The sequence below is a fragment of the Zonotrichia albicollis genome, chromosome 5, assembly GCF_047830755.1.
Source record: "Zonotrichia albicollis isolate bZonAlb1 chromosome 5, bZonAlb1.hap1, whole genome shotgun sequence".
NCBI classification, from domain to species: Eukaryota; Metazoa; Chordata; class Aves; order Passeriformes; family Passerellidae; genus Zonotrichia; species Zonotrichia albicollis.
In genome coordinates, this window is record NC_133823.1 from 60,725,102 (window position 1) to 60,746,102 (window position 21,001).

Consider the following 21,001-nt stretch of genomic DNA (forward strand, 5'->3'; position numbering starts at 1 on the left):
TCCAATTTTTACAGCAGCATTTTGTTGCATACTAAAGCATATTGTGATGAATTAATGCAACACTAAAGTTCATAAAAATCCAGTTTGAATTTGCTAATCTGTGTTGGCCATTTGCTGTTTAACTGAGAAAATAACTAATTTTCATATGGATTAGGAAGACTTTATTTTATGAATTTAATGTACCTTAATGGAAATGTGAGTACTGAAAACTATACATTTTTATTTTTTGACAAGATCTTGGAGACATACAGGAATCAGGTGCGCATGTGTGTGTTTCTGTGTGTGTCAAATGTACACAACTTTAAAATCCAGTGGTTAAAGAAAGACAGAATCTTTACTCTGCCAGCTGCACAGCAGCTGAGGAAGAGGTTTTTAAAAAATGTTTTTTTCTGCTAAACATCCAAGTTATCTTAGATTGGCCAGTATGTATTGCTTATCCAAGGGTGGAACACAAATAATCAACACTTCTTGTCTTAGATTTTGAAAATATTTTTAAGATATAATTATGAGAAGATGCTGATGGGTTTGTCTCATCTGCAATTTTCCACATCTGTCAGAAAGGTCAGTAACTTTGTCTCCAATTCTTTATAATGTGCTGCAGAAGCATTTCTTAAAAGTAAAAAATTGCCTTGTCTTATAGTAGTCCCAATATTTAGATGGTAATATGAGAAAATGGATTAAATAACCTTTAGAAGAGCTTTTTGTACTTAAAATTTGAGATACTAGATTGTTTGGTTTTACTAAAATTCTTATTTTAGGTTATATTTTTTTTAACTTATCCTGAAAGAAGTTTTCATCAAGGGCCGTGTGGGTGATGATCTGTGTGGGAAAGAGCTGTCAAAAACTCTTGAAAAGGAGGACTAGAATTCAGAGCAGTGTGCACATGCAAGTTTCCTTAATCAGAAGGGGATGTCTAAATGACTTTTAACTTCTTTGTTTACTTCCTATGTTTGATTGAGTAAAATTGCAATAAAACCATTTATTTACCTAGGACTATTTCCTTCCCTCCTAGTAAGAAACTTGAAATTGATTCTAACTAGACATATTTCTTCCCTGAAGTAATACAAAATCTTTGTCTCATGAATGCATAGAGAGGCTTTGTGGCTCATCAGGGTGCTGTGACATTGCAGAGCATTGATTCTGCGGTGTTAAGGGGTGACGTGTTTGGTGCTAACGGGCCATCAGAGCATTGGGATTTGAACTGTACACGGAAAGAAGCACTGACTTTCCTGTGGCATGACAGGCTTTTTACAGCAGTGGGAGTAATGTTGGTCTTACATGGTTCCTCATGTATAAAGTTCAATTATTAATAAGATTTTTTGTGTAATTAAATTAATAAAATCGGATAATATTTTTAAAATTCTGAAAATAAAATTTAATAGTAACTGTTTTGTAAGAGCCACCACTATTCTACATTTTTTTCATTTGTAAAATTTTTTGACATCTAGAGTTTAAAATTCACTCTTGAAAGAAACATTTTTTTTTTTATACTGTAATTTGTTAGATTTTTTTCTTTTTTTATCTTTTGCAAAATCTAATCTGTCTTAGGTAAAGATCTTAACGTTTTTTTAGTGTAGTTTTTAGCAGCATACAGGATTTGTTTGCATTTCATGTAATGGCTCTCCTCTTTATATTGGAGGCTAAAGACACCTAAGTGTAAAGCTGTTCCAGTTTTATGTTGCCTTGAAGGGCATCAAATAAAAACCAAAAGAGCATGTGAACCACAGAAGGTTAAAACTGAGCATCTTCTGGTTTTCTGTCTTTCAGATGAAGTGTTTTTTTTTTTAGTTTTAGTGACCTGGAGTGTTTTCTTTGAAATAACATTTTGATTATTTTTTTTTATTTTATAACTTTGATTATAATTATTGTGCAAAAAATAAAACCAGCAAAGTCAAAAAAAGTGACTTTGGAAATTAATCAGATTTATGGTTTAAAAGAATCTACGGGGCTCAAATTATAGATGTTTGCATATTCATTCTGTTTTGTGTTTGAATACCAGTTGTCCTGCAAAGAAATGTAGAATTTTATGTCATATATTTGCTCTGTTTTCTAACATAAGTGTTTTGCTTAAGCAGATTTGCTAGGAAGCGACAGCACTGAAAAATTGGATACAATGACTGCTGGAAGTATTTCAGTTCCCAGCAATCTAAATAGTGCAGAAGAGAGAAAATGAAATATCACCATGTTTTAAAGATGACAGTTTGGTCAAAGACTGCTTTTTACTCTAAAAACAAATTGAGTAAATCAAGTAGATCTAAAATGTCTGCATGCATTGAAGATGCAAAACCTTTTTAGTTCCTTTTATTTTTTTCCTTGCCTCCTCTCTTTTATAAGCATGTGGTAGAACAGTGACTTATTAAATGTAAAACACTCTGTGAGTAGCATAGTTCTTCTGGTTTAATTGTTATCTTTTGATAGTTTTGAATCATAACAGGCTTTCATGAAACATAGTTACATAATCTATATAAAATTTGGTGAAATGAAACTGAAATGAACTCTTATATTCTTCAGATTATATTTTGTAGATAACTTCAGAAGAATATTTTTGTCAGATCTGGTTTTCTAAACCTTCAGTTTCATGAGTTCCTGCTGCACTTCTGTGGATCATGAATCAAAATGTTGATCTGGCCTGTTTGTTTCAATTGTTTTGAGTATTAGTAAGCATCTATAAAGATAGGTTTTGTAAATAGGGTCTTTAAAATAGGAGAGGGGGAAATGCTTATTGAGCATGGCTCTCAACTTGAGCAGATGTAAATGCCTATGATTAAATTCTTGTTTGTCAGTGGGGAACAGTGAGCAGTGGGATAAATGAAAAATGTATATTTCTCTTCTGCTACTTTTAAAGGTGGCATAAGACTTGCTGCAAGTGTATGTTTCCTTCACATTTAACTCGAAATATTTTGCAGAAAGAGTTTACGGTTTAAAGTTTAAAGTTTACGGTTTAAAGTTCTGCTGAGAGTAGAACCCACCATCCATAAAGTAAAAACCCTTTGTGCTACCCACAGTCTGTGCAGATACTGACAAGGAGACACCAGAGACACAAATATTGCTGCTTTCTTCATGTTCTGCAATGAATTGGTCTTATTTGGCAATCTGCTCCAACACAGCTTAGCTATTGTATTATACTAAAAACTGTCAAGATATTTTCCTTCTTTTTAGTGCTCTCTACAATATCACAAAATGAATTTGCATTGTTTGAAATGCAGCAGATCCAAACAAAAGATCTACAGCCTTGGATTTCTCAAGTTCCTGCCTGATACACAGAAGGGACTTAAGTATTTTTCATCCTAGAAAGCAGAGGGTATTTATGGACCTACATAATGTTTGTTTGTTCCTAGGAAAGCCAGGAGTTGGAGCAAAGCATTAATGTTTTTTCCCTCAGATATGTTACATGAAGTCTTTAAGAAAATATCTTCAAGGGTCTCTCATTTTCTTGAAGAAGCAAAGCCATTACTTAGAAATTTCTCCAAAAATTCTGTTGGTGGGCATCCAAAGGAGGGCTCAAGTTACAAGAAGTAACTACTGAAAAGACATCAGGGAAAAGGTTATGCAAATTTTAAGATGAAATCAGCCCAGGAATCTTGCTATTTGAAGAAAGAGAGAGACGCCTTTCATTTGTAAAATGCTCTACAGTGATGCAGAAAACCAATTAAAATATACATGAAGTATACACTCATTTTTAATTTCTGAGACATCCTCCTCTTTGAAATAGAAGCCCCCACAAATAAATATCTGGAATTGTAACCAATCAGTCTTGGCTGGTATATTCTGCTTGCCAGCCAGGCTAGGCACACTTTCATTGGTGTACATGTGTCTCCTGAAACTTAATTGGGAAAAATATCTTTCCTTGTTCATCCCCCCTCAAAGATATGGGGCAGCCATTTAAACGTGTTTTACTCCTGAGTCCTACAGCTGGTAACATTCTGAGTAGGGGCAGCCATGTAAAACTAAACTGAACTATCCTTCTGTAACATACCTGGACAGAAAAAAGCCTTTTCCCTCTGCATATTACATGTAATTTAATAGAAAAGAAATGGAGACACACTTCAGACTGATTTTGGGTCCTACAATAAAAAATTTTGCTACTTCACTGGAAAAATATGGGTTTTTTTTATTTTTGATCAAATATGAGAAAAAACCCAACCCTAAACACTAAACTAAACCAGTTTATAGTGTATGTTTAGTACTCTCATATGCAAATTCTGTGCCTATATTAATTTTCCATGAGGAATTTATGAGCAAAAGGATTATTATTTACCTAAAAACTGAAAGTGTGTGAACTATGCTATGTTCAAATCACCAGAGTGCAATCTAATATGAGGTAATTCATCTGATCTTACAAATATTTGTATGCAACATTTATTGCTTTCCACTCTTCCGATGTTTTTCATGTGAACTCTTAGCATGACAGCCTAATTTTGTATGTGACATTATTTCACACATATAACCATTGTCAAATCTAGCTTAATTTTGGTTATTTTATGTTTAATTTAAAAGCGTGTCTAAGAAATTAAAGGTCACATCATTAACTGCATATTTTTTTCTTATGTTTATCTTCATTCTACATCATATGCTAAATGGAGAAATAACTTTCTCCATTTCCATTAACAAAGAGTGAATAGAGAAGAAAAAGCTATTATTTGCAAAATGTAAAAAAACCCTATGATAATTTTACAGACTTCAGTTAAACCAATCTACCATAGTGTACTCATAAGGCACATTATAAAGTAATCTCTTATTTGTTAGGAAACACCATACTACTCCTTGATAAAGGACTTCAAAAGTTGCAAGTGGTTTAGAAGCATGGAATTTATGTTTCCTTTGAAAAGGAAGGCATAGATACTAAAAAACCCTTCTTGCTTTGAACTTAATTTTAGGAAAGTGAACAGTTGACAATACAGACAGGTTTATGGTATTGTTACAACAATTTAGTGTTTTGCATACATACAGCATCTAAGAATAGTTCTCTTCTTTATAAACTTAGTTTATCATTATGATGCTTCCATAACATAAGTGATTATTTAGATGAATGTACAGACTAACTGAGAATTTGTACCTTTTAAAATCCCTTTGATTGCAGCTTGGAGGTGCACTTAAGAGGAACTCTGGAAGCCTAATTTTATGTTTTGTTTATTGAACAACACTCTCCTTTAATGTTGCTGTTTGAATCTGTATTTGACATCCATGTTTTCTGTGATCTGTTCAAACAGTGGGTTCAACCTATGATGTCTATTGTGACATTTCTTTTCAAATGGCTGGTAGGCTGGTGGAAGTGCTTTCTTTCATCTTCTGACATTTTATTCATAGGTGGTGTTTTTTTTTTTTTTCTTCTTGTACTGGAACATCCCTACCAGGAGAGGCATTGCTGTGATCAGTGAGTTTTCTAGGTGAGAGTGATATCTACTTGTAATTTGGAATTTGATAGAAAGGCTGGTAGGTTTGTCATTTCCTGCCTAAGGATCTTGTATAGAACAGTTAAGACAACTTCCCTACATCTTTCACTCTCCCTGCTTTCCATAACTTTTTATTTTATTTCTGGCTGTTCTGTAAGTCTCTACCTTTAGAGCCCTACTGTGCCTTTGAGATAATCTTTGCTGCCTGATGGATGGAGTTTTATTTGCCTGAGAAGGATCCTTTCTGGTCTTGTATGTGTGAGTGGAAACCTTAGCAAGCAACAAATTTAATTGACAGCTATCATTCTGTGTAGATTATACCTTAGGCAATAATTTAAAAATTCTCCTTTAAAACAACCAAATATTAATACCTTTAAAAATAAAATTACAATTAAAAAACCATATTTGTCATTTACCTCAGTTTTTTTTATATATTAAACATTGAAATCTTGCCCTTCTTAATTTTCTTTCTGTCTTGGTGAGTACAGTGTGATGGCTAGTGAAATTATAAATACATATAATACTATGTTCAAAGTGTCAAAGGATCAGTAATAGAGAAAACAGATATTTTGCTTCTAGGCAGATTAATTCTGGGACTTGGAATGTATGTCCCCTGTTCAATCAATACAGTTTATTCTTTTCATTATTGCCTTCAGTAGCAGGGGTAGACCATGATTTTATATACACTGACAGATAGGAGGAAGATGGAGATTTTAATACAGAAATATTCTTCATACTTGTCCATGAAGTAAAATCTCTCAAACTCCTTTTCAGGGTCTCAGCTGCACAGGTGTCCATCCCATGTAGATTCATGAGAATATATTTTTTTTAATGGAATAAATGATGAGATCAGAAAATTGCAATGAGTGGGAAATGGAGGGAGATGGGAAATCAGATGGGGAGATGTACAAAGTAAGGATGTGGTCATCATCAGGATAAAGTGCTCTGAGAAATGTCAGCTGAGGTAGACGTTAAAGGGATGATTAAAAGAAAACTTCATTAAGCTATAAGAGCAAGGGAGAGAATCAGGACGATTATTACACTTAGAAGTGAAAGGTTATGTAGATGTGATAGAGATATACATGGGAAAAACAAAAGCTGGAAGCACCTGAGATGAAAGCAAAACCAGGAGTCCGATGTATGTAAGTCAAGCAGGACCATATAGGTGTCAACACAGAATTCTGAGTGATGCAGAGCAAAGTGTGCCATGTCTTATTTTAAATAAATCTGTTAGGAAAAAATAATAGGTACTGTTTTGTTGGAGAATAGCAAATACAGTATTTATATTTAAGTAGTGGAGAAGATGGAAAAGAAGAGATAAAGGTCTGAAAGTGTGACCTCATCTTTTATAAAACAGTCGAGCAGAGTTTATATGAAAAAAAAATTAAGCTACTGATATAAAGAGCAAGGGAAGATAGCATGAAAATTGAAAATGCCTTTACTGCAAAGAGTTCATACAAACCAATCTGATAACTTTCTTTGAAAAGATAACCAATTTTCAAGACAAAGAAAATTTAGTAATCTCTCTCCTGGACTTTAGCAATCAGTTGATACTGTGCCACCTGGGAAATTATTTGCACACCTGAGGAAGATGGGTAGTACTAAAGGAATCAAAAAATATGTAAGAAATTCACTTAAATGAGATGGCAATTGGTTTTCTTGCAAAGGTAAGCATGATAAGAAGTTACTTGAGTCAAGAATCAGTCTTAAGAACATTTTTGCTTTATATTTTAAAGAAAAATGAGTGTAAATGTAACAAGGAGACTTGATTATGGAACAAATAAAATAAAGAATTTTTGTGAGAATTAGATTGTGTTAGATGAAGGACTAGAAAACATTCTAGACTTTAGGAGTTAAGACTTAAAATAAAACAAGAAGAAGTTGTAAATTCAGTTAGGAAATAATGATATGGGAGTAGTAGAAAAAAAGAAGAGTTTAATAAATTAGGTGAGAGTTACTAGGAGCATTAGTGACACAACAAATTTATTTTTGGAATATAAAGCTGCATCAATTTTTGTGCTGCTGTGAAACAGACATAGGTCATTTGAGAAGTCATTAATGAGACTTCCTCTGAAAAATCGTTTTGTTATTCTAGTCAATCATTTTCAGGAAGAATTAAGCGTACTTTTAAACATTCAGAAAAAGCTGTTTAATAACCATGGAATATAGACTTAGCTGTGGAAGAGGAGACTAAAAGGGCTTTGCCTATTCAGACTTAAGGCTCTGAGAGACGTGCTGTGGCAAGCTAAAATTGGATGGCAGAAGTTGTTATTATCCTCAAGGCACGAATACTTGAAGCTCTTTTGAATCACTTTGTGAACCACTGCTTTGTATATCAGGGCAAACCAAAACTTTTACTTTTATACACCCAGCTGAAGGCTGCAATAGTACATGAGTTCTTTCATAGGCATGCCATGTAATCCTGCCCTGAAGGCTTCAGTGCCCATCACAGGGGTGGAGCAGATGCCAAATATTCCTGCCTCTGATTTTAAGCCACTGCTACATTTACCTCAGAGCCTTGAGAAAGCAAGTGGGAAGAGGAGATGTGATTGTTCTTCATAAATATATTGGGAATAAATATCAGCAAAACTTATTAAACAGTAATATTGTCATAACAGCAAACATGTACCACTATACGTTTAGTTTAGAAACAGAAGAAAAAAAAAGATTTCAGCTCTCTGAGATTGAGGTAGCATAAAAATATCTTGATAGTTTTGAAATGGAACTTCATCTGTTCAGAATAATACAATTACACAGATATTTTCCTTCCAGTAAGTTTGTGTATTCCTAAGAAAAGGGAAAAAGAAAACAACAAAATGTGGGCCATGATTTTATGGCCTTAGTTCCATAACAATGGATTAAGCTGTTAGTAGCATTATCTTTTCCAAGATCAAGCTCCGTTCTCTAAGCTGTTTAAGGAGCAGCACAAACTTCTCAGTGTGAGGTTTGCAGCAACAGAAGCATCTAAAGATATTGGTACTTGTGCTTCTGTTTTTCTGTGAACCCTTTTTTTCTTGACATGGCAGTATTGTTCAGTTTTTTAGGAGGCCCAGAGTCTCTGTGGCTTGATTGTAATAAATAAATAAATCAATTTTATTCTTGTAATGATGGGTTAAGAGGACAATTTTTTGTTTGGTTGGGGTTTTCTTTGTTTGTTTGTTTTTGTTTTGGTAAGAACTAAAATATTTGTTTTGTTGAACTTGATTTATATAACATGCAGAAATCAGTAGTCACAGAAAAAAATATAACAAATTAAATTTAAATGAGGTTAGATGAGAATACAATCATGTTAAACTGTGTACTAAGTCTAGGTGTGTTGCCCATTAAAACTGTTGTCTTTAACTTCTTTTTTTTAAATTTTTATTTTCAAGATTATTAAATTTTTTTAATAATTTAGACCATATTACAGAAATTTTAATTATCAAAATCTATGCATCCCTTTGTGATCATGTGTAGAAGTCCTCATTAATTTCTTATTCAGAAAAGAACTGTTCATGGGCTCCTTTTTGCCCATTTTTTGTCTTATATGTGGCCTTTACATGTGTATACAAATGGCACAACATAAAAAAGTGAATATTTTATTTACTGTTTAATTTTCTTTTGTTTATTTAAGAATATTAAAATTAGGTTTCCTTATGTAACACTTACATTCTAAGGAAATACATTCAGTACAGTTTCTATAGTTCCTCATATCCTATTTTGATTTCTGTCACAAACTGGAAATGAAGCTACATGTGTATAAGAAGTTTAAAAATAGGTTAGAAGTATCTTGTGAAATGTAGCAGGAAATCTACGGAGATATATTTTTATCTGGCATTTTCTGGGGTGGGCAAAAATGAGCATGTTGTGCCTTTCAGTTCCGTTCAAGAATGTTGCAGAAACTTGTAATCTGTCACATTTTTAGTCATGTGTACATGTCAATCAGATGAATATATAATATATATTGCAATCACAACAAATTTGCAGACAGAGATGAAGTTCTAAGAATAAAGTGAAATGCGTGGCAAAAGCCCTCCACAATAAAACTGTACTTGCAGAAGTTAATAATTTTGAGTTAGCAGCAATATATTATGGCTGGGATCACTACACTCTGTTAAAGTGTGACTTCTCACTTATTTAATGAAAAATAATTACAATTAATGGCAAATATATATCAATAATGCTAAAAGGTCACTTCCCAATGGCAATGAATATGTAACTTAAGGAAAAGGGAGAAACAGAAATAAAGATCAATAAAAAAATTTCAAGTGGGTTCTACAATAATTTTTATGTACTGCAGCGTTGAAATTCTGGAAGAAATGTCCCATTGAAATATTCAGGAAAAATAATTGTAACCTATCAAGAAATTATGTGAAATTATGCTTATGATAAGCAGGTGTACTCAGCATGTAATAAGAAACTTCTAGACCTATATTTTAGCATTTTGGACTGGATTAGTGGAGAGTTGCAACCATCTTGCTCATGACAACTGAAACAGTGACTACCAATTCTTCATTTAACTCTGGTGTATGTGCATTTTTGTGAAAGGTAATGGAAGGAGGAACAAGACAAGGGATCTTGTCTTTCATGGAAATTAGCAAGATTCATGGGACTTAGCAGGAGTCTTCAACTGCCATAGAAAAAAAAAATGAGGAAAAGGGGCACCTAATTTAACAGAAATTTGGGAGGAAAAGTTAATTTTCTAATTATTTTCTGTCAATCTTTATGTATGGATGCATCCACTAATGACACAGAGCATGGGGATGTGATTTGGGTGTGAATTTGTCTTCAGTCTAAGTTTGGAGTCCTTCTGTACACATTTCTGAGCATTTTGAAGCATTGATTCGTCCCAGCTTTGTCTTTAGATTGTCATGAAGTGCAGGTGCAAGCCTTCCATCAGTTTGCTCTCTGTGCCTGCAGTGTGTGCCAAAGATTGGCAGGTGATGCAGACCTTGTGGCTTGTTAGGATGTAAAGTAGGGAGGCACAACAAATTGCACTGTCATCCTTGCCTTTGTATGCTGCATCAGGTGTACTGCAGGCAATATAGACACACACAGAGACTTCCATGATTGCTGAGATTTAATGATATAATATATTGCATTTCTGATAAAAAAGATTCAACATTTTGTCTCTCATGCACCAGGTAATTTGTTTTGCTTGTTTAAGCTTTTCTCTCATGATTTATTATTTGATTTGTTAATTTAAAAAAAAAAACTAGTGTCAGTATCTTTGATACAAGAAAGGTCTAATTATAGAAGGTATATCTTACATCTATGAATATTTTTTACCTCAGAAATATTTTATGAATGCACCAGATGCTCACAATTGTGTTTATATTTTGGAGAAAAGTATTTAAGATACATGTTAACAGATCCCTATTCATTGCATAGTGGACAAGTCTACTATTCCAGTGAATGTACTCTCCTTGAAGTTAGCCAAACTTAATTTTTATATAACTTTGAACAGCTGTTAAGTTAGTAATTTTGAGGTACTCGATGAACTTAAATGAAAGATACAGATAGATCTATAAAAATAGGTAGGTAGGTAGGTAGGTACATTACCTGTATTTTTATTGAATGTTTTGGGCTATTTAATGTTCTTGCTGTTTTGTCAAATTAAGTCAGTGTAAATTGAACAAAGAGATTTGTATATAATTTGGTTGGTAATGTTGAAGACTTTTACTAAGGTGTAAATATATTCCTTCTACAACCAAAAGAGAATGTTTTGCTTGCTTGTCCCAGGTGGCTTCCTGTAAGAAGATCATATTTAGATTGAGGAGCAGACATTATTATTTGAGGACATTTAGGAGTCTTTTATGGATAATGTTCATAGAGGAAAAGATGTTTTATAGAGATGCTTGACATTGATATCCTGCTTTTGTGTAACTTGGTTTTAAATTTACATGTTTGTAACATATGACAAGAAATGATTCATTAAAATAAGGATGTAGTAGTTTGTGACGTAAAATAAATATAAATTATTAAAAATTCAACAGTACTGGAAAAGCTGAAAAGACTGATGAATGCCAACCAAATGTGTTATGTAACTACCAATAATGGGTTAATTTTTTTTTGTGTGGATGACCCGATTCCAAATTATATTTTAAGTCCTGTTTCTGAAGAATATATTGGACAGAAACCTCCACTGTTTATCACTAGATGTGCATGTCTATTTAGTGTCTCATTTCCTTCACAAACATATTGATCAAAGTGAGTCAAAGGAAGAGAGTTCTTCCATAGTTCCCCATTTTCTTGATGTCCACCTTCGAGTAAGACAGTTGATATCTGGCATTTTGAAGGATGTAGATGTTCACAGAACTGTTATTGTATACTGTACGTTGCCCACTCCATTTTATCTGGAGGTTGGGTGAAAGAGATGAAGGAAAAGAGGAGTTGCCTGTTTGTTTTCTTGTAAAATTCCCATTTTTTGCTTCTTTCAACTCTCTGTACTGCACTATTAATCCCCTCATTTAATGGAGAAGAGTTATGCTCATCACTGATACCTGAGACATCTATATTATTTTTTACTCTGTCTGCAGTAACTCTGAGTAAGAAAGGGAAGAATTTATAAATCACTCCAATTTATCTATAATTTAAAAACAGCCTGTTTCTAGGCATGTCTGTATGAAACAGACAGTTCTAACTGTCTTTGCTGCCAAAATAGTTGTTCTATGGAATGTGTTTGGATCTAAGGAAGAGAAGTTTTTTGCTCACTAGTGAGATCCATGGTAGAGGATTAACTCAGCCAAACCCTACTCACATCCCAGTAAGCAGACATATATTTCTGTATTTTTTGTAGGTGGATACAGTGCAGACCACGCAGCACCCTGGCCATATTGAGGAATCATGTAAAATGAATGTATGTGCTCGTAAGTGAATAATTTATGAACTGACACTCCAACTCTAAGGGACGTTGGATCACAAAATCCATGAACTCTCTTTGCTCTTATGTTAAGACACTGATTCCCAGGGGGCAGGGTTGCTGCAGAACTAAGTGGACCTTTAAAGGAAAGCTATTAGAAAAACAAAACAAAACATGGTAAAGCATGATAAAAACTGCTTGAAACAAGAGATTCAGATTACATTTTGGATGCGTTTGAAGAGACATTAAATGGAGAATGCAAAGAAGCAAGAATCCAAAACAGGAAAACAAATGGTACATAGAAAGGTTTGGTAAGCAGAACTGATGGTAAGTGGAGGAAGATCAAATACCATCTAATTCAGGAGTATGAATAGGATGAAAGCACTCACCATTTTCTTCTTTGTTCTATCTTTGAAAGGACTGAAATTTGATTAGATGATTTGTTGAATTAGTAACTGGGAGATGAGTGTGAACAAGGTTGAATTTTCAGTGTTTGAATCAATGAAATATTTGTGGTTTGATGAAAAAAAAAAACAAAAAAAAAAATAAAAACCACCCTGATAATATGCTAGATAAACAAAGAAAAAATATACCTCAGGACTGAAATTCTGGAAATCTAGAAAGAGTCTCAGTATTTGAAAATCTTTGACCTGCTCAGGGACGTGAGGGAGAGTGTGGAAGAGGATTCAAGTCAAGTGACATAAGGTCCTTCAGATTTTGCTGAGAGAAATAGCTCTCAAAGGAAGTTGAGGTAGATACAAAGAAGAAACCAAACATGCTAAATGACTATCAGCAAATAGGGAAATCAACAGCCACTCACATGGTGAACATAGAGATTGGTTGCTAAAGACAACTGAATTCACTTGGCCAGAGCACTCCAGACTAGAATAATTGTATCAAGGATTGTATAAATGCCAGTATCAAAATCATATATACAGAAAATCTCCAAATCTGCAGTCACTACTAAGTTATATGCACCACATAAAAAAAAAGACTATAGTGCCAACTCCAATTTTATATGTGTGTGTGTGTATATGTATATACACACATATACACCAATTTTTATATTCATTTTATATATGTATTTGGATATTACTCTATATATCAGCTTATGATTTAGAGAAAGGCTGAATATTTCCTCCAAAATATTTTATTTAGTCATACCCTTCATTGTAAGAAGCAACAAAAAAGGATATTTGAATGATAATTTTCCAACAAGGTTTTTTTCTTAGGAATAAAGCATAACTTCAGCCCATTGAAGATTGTGATGTAAATCTGGTATAGCTGTGTGAGAAAATGACATGATATTTGTAACAAGAATGTATATTGTGACTTGCCTTCAGAGTATGGCTTTTCAACTGTATGAACAAAAATACTGAAAAATACTTTTTCTCTCCTGATTGTTATGTGTTTATGTCTGAATTAGCTCATCCTGTGTGTTTATCCCTTCAAAACTGATAGTCTGCCACTCTTTCCCATTTGGAGTAATTAGTTCTGAGTGGAGGAATTTATGATACAGTAGGGGCTTTGACCTCTTTATTGTACTGAGATATATTATCAAACTTCAAAGTCAGTAGGCTGCTACCACATTGATTTTGTTTTCTGTGAACAAAATCAATGAGGAAAATTAAAATAAAAAAATCAATTCTTTCATTTTTGAATTGATTCAGGTTTTCTGCATGGACATTGCTTATTTAAACTTGATTGCTAGTCTGGAACTTCAGTAATTCTGCATAGAAGAAATTATTAATAAAATAAACAAAGAAAATTAAAATTAAGACATGCAGGAATAAGAAGGAAAAAGATGCAAAAGAGATCAAGAAAACCACTTGTTTAGGAATATCAATAAAGATTGGTGCCAATATCTTTGTCAAAAAAATCAGCACACAGGTTGCTTCTTTTGCATTTTCTATCCTTTTTCCTTAGCTCAATTGATGCTTAGAAATAATGTATGAAATACCTGCAGTCCATGGACCATATTTTGTGAGAGCATTTCAGAGCATTTTCAAATCTTACCTAAAGATGAGAGAAAAAAAGGAAAAAAACCACCAAAATATTTAAAATGTAACATTTCACAGAAATAAATACACTAAGTACGCAAATATATTTGTGAAATTTTCAGCCTTTTTCTGAATATAGACCTTATCTTAGAAAAAAATTTCAATGTGGAACATGTCAAGGCATTGTTAAGTACCTCCGATCAGATTCTTATCTCAAATATAACAATTTTATTTCAATAAAATTATTCTTCAACTGGAAATGAAATCAAAATTGCATCTTCTGTGTTCATTGCAATTTCATTCTTCTGTATTTAATTTTCTGGTCAGAAGCAATTGCCAAGAAAGAACCCTTTAAAAAAATTGTGGAACTACTCTAATTTTCAGATTTCAGAGAGTTCAGCAGTCAAGCAATTTGTATGGAATAAAAGCACTTTTATATTGCCTCCTGCTACAACACCACTGAGGAAAGGGCAGCAAAACAGTGGGAGACCAAATGAAGAGGTTTTTTTCTTCTGTTATATCAACTTGCAAGATACTGGGAGCTTCAGAATTGCAAGGGGTAATATAGCTTTTATGAACTATTTCTTTCCTCTTTGCCTCCCACGGCTGCTTCATTGATGGCTAGTGTCTTTTTTTATGTCAGAATGAGGGAGTGAAAGATATTTGTGACGAGTGACATTCTACTTTCTGTTTGCTGTTGTCCTGCTTGGATGAGAGAAAACATACATCCATCTGACTCTCATTTTCCTATATTTTAGGAAGTGGCTAATTTAGAGCTTTTAAAGACAAATCTGCATTTTCTTATCATATGACCAGGCCAAATAAACCCAGAGCTTTGTTGTATGAGACCACCCTTTTTCCAGTATCACTTTATTTTCAATTGTTTTATACATGAACACTAAAAAAACAAGATATGCCAGTAGGAAACTATCAGGCAAGTTGTGATATGCAATTTTTTCAGCTAGTTAGAAAACAAGTTAGATAAATTATTAGTAGGAATATTATATGAAATGGCAAAAGAAGATCTTTTTTTCTCTTCTTAATGGTTCTACTTCTGGTGAATGTATGCTGTTACAATTTGTAGAGGCACTCTCAGTGGTGCCAAACACAATTTTACATATAAATGGTGCAGTAGAAATGGTCTTCCATCTCTGGTAGTAGTCAGCTTGCTAAACTATCTGTCAAACCTAGACTAAAGGATTAAGCTAGGTAAACTTGCACCACACTTCAGTTTCAGGGTTAACAACACAATTCAATTCAAGTAAATGTTTTTGCAAAGGCTCATAAGCAATTTAAAACCTTCACCTGAGATTTCTCAAGCTTACAAAAAATCTCTGTCTCTTATTGCAAGCTTCATATAGACCCATAAGAACAGATTCTTGGATTTACCCACTCATCATTTAAAAAGACTGGACAATCCATGCTTTAACCCGTTACTCATTTTACTCTTTCAGAGTCATTCAATAGACTGAATTTTGCTGAGCTAGTAAAAGATAGCTTTGTACTCTCAAATGCACCAGCTATATTTAAATTTCCAATGTATACTTAATTATGCATTCTTACAAACTCAGTATTATCTCCCTTTTCATTGGGGAAAATTAAACTATTGTGCTTGCAGACATTATATCTGACTTTTGACATTTCATTTAGGGAAAACTATAAATATGTGAAATGCTGTTCCGTCTTCTATTTTGTCCTCTATATTTTACCAGAATCTACATTAAGAGATGGCAATTATGACAAATGTTTTAAATCCTTTCGCTCACCATGAACATGCCCACAATTTCACTGTTTAGCAATAAGCTCTTTGTTTTTGTTGGAATGTGTTCCTGAAATATCAAGAAGCCACAATTGAATTCTATTCTCCATCATACCCCAGTAGATTGCCATTTCAGCAGTGAGTTTTCCTTTGATCTGCAGTTCCTAGGAATGGCATCTATCACAGGAAACCAGTTTGTTGCCCTTTCTAAGGGATTTATGGTGCTAATGAGGAAGAAAAAAGAAAAGGTTTGTTATGACTCCTGGCAGTTACCACAGAGCCCTCAATATTCTTCAGTGGTGGAATTCAAGAAAGGCATTAATGTTTCTACATTCAGTTTAAAATTAATTATCTTCCAAATCAGATTAGTTTTCACATTTAAACAGTCTCATTCTAGCCCAGTTACACTATTTTGAATAGCAACTGCCAACCAAGCTAATTAAAATAATTAATTTTTTTATTATTTACTTCTATAAATACTATATTTATTTATATATTATCTATTGGAAATTTGACAGAGAAAAATGTTCTACAGGAGTTTAATAAAACTGATTATGCTCTATAGCCTATTTTATCAGGCTTAATTATCTGTTTGAGTTACATTTTGCAGAGTTTTTATTCAGGAAAGCAGGATTTTCAATTGGCTTTTGACACAAAATAACCTTTCTTTAAACTGTGAAACTCTGGGCAGACAATTGTTTCTGGATAAAAGGTATCACTTCCTGACTATTGTCTAGAGCAATTTTATTTTAGCAAGCACCAGCAAAAGAGTGGTATATAAACTAATTAACCTCGTAAGAAGTGTGGGCAGAGTTCGATATCATGAATGTCCATCTGTTTTTCCTTTTTACTCTCAGAAGAATGATCATTTTCCTCTGCTTTCCAGCCTGTATTGTCAGAATGGTAGAAGCTCACAGGGAGCAAAGATAACTGTGGCCAGTCTCAGCTTTCACCTCCAAAAAGGGAGTTAGCATGTAGCCAGTTGTACAGGCACAATTGTAACAGGTGAATTATTTTAATTTTGTAAAGTTTGGCATCTCACCCAGCTGCATACTGTTACAATCAGTAGGAAGCAGGCATATGTGGGCACCATTTCATTCAGCCTAAGTTGTTTTTTTTCTAATATTCAGGATGAAACCTATTTTGGTGTCTCTGAGAGTCTACAGAGAGACTTAATCTCAGGGGAATTTTATGTGTTCAAGCTCAAAATCTTTCTGCATCTAGTGTCAGTACAAATGGAACACTTTTAAGCAGAAATGTCTCAACACACTTTGTTTTAGCATACATCTAATGATAGAAGACAATTTGTATATTTTACTTGACTGACATAACAACACCATTTTCATGGAGGGGCAGAAAATCAGTCTACCTGTTGGAGATCCAGAAACCAGAAAATTCAATCTCTGTTCCTAGATCTGCAACTAGTACCCGCTTCTTTGGGGTTACACCTGTGAAAAGGGTAATTTTCATTGTCTCAGTCAGAGAAAATGCTATGATCCTTATTTTTTTTTTTTTTTGTTGGATTACTTACAAGGTATAGTAATGAGAACCATAGAAATGACTGCAAACAGTATTCTGATGTTGTAGAAATCCTTCAATATCTTCTATTTCACTGAAGATGGGAGAACTGTTTTTCAGAGCAAATCTTTTTTTTCTTCTTAACAGCTACAAACTGCCTCCTGGCCAAAGTGCTTGAAAGAGATATTAATTTTCATCACTATGTATATGGGACAGTTCTATATATATATATATATATACATATACACATCTATCTATCTATCATCTATCTATCTATCTATCTATCTATCTATCTATCTATCTATCTATCTACCTACCTACCTACCTACCTACCTACCTACCTACCTATCTATCTATATATGTTTGAATGCACTTTTATCCAAAAATGTTTTGGATTTAACCACTCTGCAATTAAGAAAAAGAATTTGCAGATTACATTTTTATGCTTAAATATTCTAATATTAATAAAAGTAGTTATTAAATTTACATTTTATGTTGATTTTGAATATAGATACCACATCTGTTTTTATATAAGTATTTAATGACTGTGAAATATGAATATATTGACATGGTTAGTGGGTAAAGTTTTTCAACAAATTGAGGAAAAGACATGGAAGCAATTAATTCAATAGTATTAAGAAACGATTGTTTGTGTACTCAGTGCTGGTAGTGACACAAGGATACATGAGATTTGTCCTGAGAAACTTACATTATAAAGAGAAAACTAGACAAGCTGTGGAAGATTCAGTGTTTTTCTTGTTGCCTTTATCCTGCTTCCATCCCTCATTTTGAAATACTCCCCGTGGATGGCATTAAAAAGTTGTGAATTAAAGCTCCAGGGAGCCTGAAAGCAGCAGCTATAGGCAGTGTTGTGGAATAAAAAGGGTAGACTTCCTGATGCAATTAGTCAGGTGTTTCCTATGCATGATAAAGAGTTTATAGTGCAAAGAAGATGGTGAAAGAAGAATGAAAATTGTACAGTTACATGTGGCTGTAAAATTGATGTCGTGTCGTGACACCATGTCATTCTCAGCTTCTTTTTCAGATGCTTAAAAGTATTTGAATTCTGAGGATCTTACAGAGATAAGGAGTTGATAATTGCTGGTTACCTGTTGAGTTCGGTTTTTGATCTTTCAGGGAAGATCAGTTTGAATATTTTTATAATCTGACTATAGCTCTTGAGCAAAGCTTGTGCCTTTCTCATGTACAGACATTGGATCATTCCTAAAGTACTTGAATGAATGCAGGGAGCTAAACCTAATAAAATCTCTAGTTGCAGCCTCTAGTTTTCCTCTATTTTTCTTACATTGATGATGTTGATTTCTGGCATTAATATTGAAATAATGAAAAGATAAAGACATAGGGGCAGTACTAATAAACTGTTTTTAAAGTTTTAATCTCCCATTTAAAAAGGGGATTTAATTTTCAAATATAGCATTAGATTTTAAATATGACAAAATTTCATTTTGTGCTGTGTTGTGGAACACTTCTGTGCAGCCTTCTGCACTTTGCTTTTTATCATTCTCACTGAAATTAGAACTGTCAGTGAGAAGCACCAGACAGATTTTGATTTCTCTTGAAAAGTTATTTTGGATAGATAACTTTTGAAAAATAGATGCTATTTTTATACATGTCTTTAGGGTGATTTTTTATATTAATTTTTTTGTACTTTTGGTTGAGTTTGTGGCTTATTTTAATACATGTCAATGTAAAAAGTGCTTTCAGAAAAATAGGATTTATAACTATGGGAGGTCAGACAGTAATGTCAGAATCTCTGCTTTACAGAATTCATTACTGTAAGTAATGATAGAAGATGATACATTAGCAAGTCCTGAAACAAGGCAGAAGATTTTTGAACTGCCATTTAGTCCATTAACTTTCTAGAATCCCCTTGATATTTTTTTAGATTTCTGCTTATATATAATACATGCATACAACAGGACATATTTCTATCTTAGTGCCTACTTCAGTAGAGGCTGCAATTATACCATGAGCTCCATTAATTTCAAATGAATTCTCTGTTTACTACATAGAACTGGGAGGTGGGAACTGGGGAACTTGTTTATGACACTGACCTACTATCCTGGGATGAAAGAAGCCACCTTAGATCTCTGTGCCTTGACTGTCTCGTGTATTAAATGCATGTAGGGCAGCTTACATTGCAATACATGGTAGGAACTGCTTAAGTAAATTCTATCCATAATACATGAGTGTCAATGGGAATTTGCTGATTTATGCCCTACCATAAAATTTAGGGAAACTCCTCACTTCCATATGTGCAGTGTTTTTAGATGCTGGAGTTAAAAAATTAGAATCATGAGGTCTGGCATAATGATTTCAGCTTTGCCATTATCAGAATAATAATTTTTTTCTCCTATTAATATGATGGGGGAAAAAAGCAGAGAATTATCCTTAAAATATAACCATTTCATTTTTTGCATAATTCATTGGAAATATACTAAAACATTTCTCTTATAGTGCACCAGCTCTGCTGGATTTGTGGTGTTCTGGCCATGTTGAACTGTACCAGGAGAGACTTATAATGACTACTACAGTTCATGTAGGAAATAGTGTTGAATTTTCAAAAATCTTTCCTATTACTTACTCCAGTGACTAATTCTTTGAAACAATACGACCCTTAAGTGTAGCTACCAGACAGATGGACAGATGGTTATCCACAGCTCGCAATAACCAGTGTGAATTCAGCCAGGTACCAGCTAGGAACATTCTGGACATCTGTATCATCTCTCTGGCTTATTCATCTGTCTCTCAGGGCCTGTACAGATGCACCAGCTGCTTCCCTGCATGCCATACCCAGGAAAGACATGGCAATTGGAATTCTTGTCCCCAGACATGGATTTCAAGGGATGGAGCACAACTGGATTCAAAACTCACTGTGTGAACTTCATGATTTTTTGTACACCAACAGACTTTATGTTGCACATATCTAATACCTCAGTAGATATCCAAACTTTCATAATACTTTGCAGTACTGCATTTTAGCACAGAATATAAATATGGCAAATCTCTACTTTTAGGAAAAAGTAGAGTGAATAATGTTACCTGAAGAAGTACTACTATTTAAAAAAACCCGGAAGATTAAATTATCACTAGAACTTTTGATACTTAGCTCTGCAATCCATTGAAATTCTGCTGAAGAGATTTGTACTTTGTGTGGATGGAATGGTTGCCAATCATTCTTCCCTCATCTATTATCTTATTCAAATTAATACTGATAAGCTTGAAAAATCATAAGTAGCTTTAGCCACTCTGTAATCTGCTTTTAATAGAAATAGGAATGAATATAGTCCATATGGTAACCTGGATGATCTATCTTGAATTATTTCTGAGATAAGATCAAATACATACCTGAGTTTTGGTTACATACCCAATCTCAAATTATTTTCATTACAAAATAAAATCTCCTTTAAATACACTTAGGCTGAGGCCATCTGTTAATTTCATAAACCCTAGAGCCTCATCCTAAGTT

The 21,001-nt window shown here is 33.6% G+C and overlaps 1 protein-coding gene and 1 long non-coding RNA gene across 8 annotated transcripts in view; both read left to right on the top strand.

Annotated features, from left to right (window-relative positions):
• PCDH7 (protocadherin 7) overlaps positions 1 to 21,001 on the top strand; it is a 268,452-nt gene that overhangs the window by 37,928 nt on the left and 209,523 nt on the right. For 3 of the 7 annotated variants that reach the window (XM_014265583.2, XM_014265584.2, XM_014265586.2), the window contains exon 2: positions 12,172 to 12,231. The exons of the other annotated variants lie outside the window; for them this stretch is intronic. In XM_014265583.2, coding sequence (XP_014121058.2) covers positions 12,172 to 12,231 — 60 coding nt within the window. The remainder of the gene's footprint in view (positions 1 to 12,171; positions 12,232 to 21,001) is intronic. 7 annotated transcript variants of the gene reach the window in all.
• Positions 12,239 to 20,274, top strand: LOC141729193 (uncharacterized). Its single transcript, XR_012580527.1, has 2 exons — positions 12,239 to 12,561; positions 14,619 to 20,274. It is a non-coding gene; the product is annotated as an uncharacterized LOC141729193 (long non-coding RNA).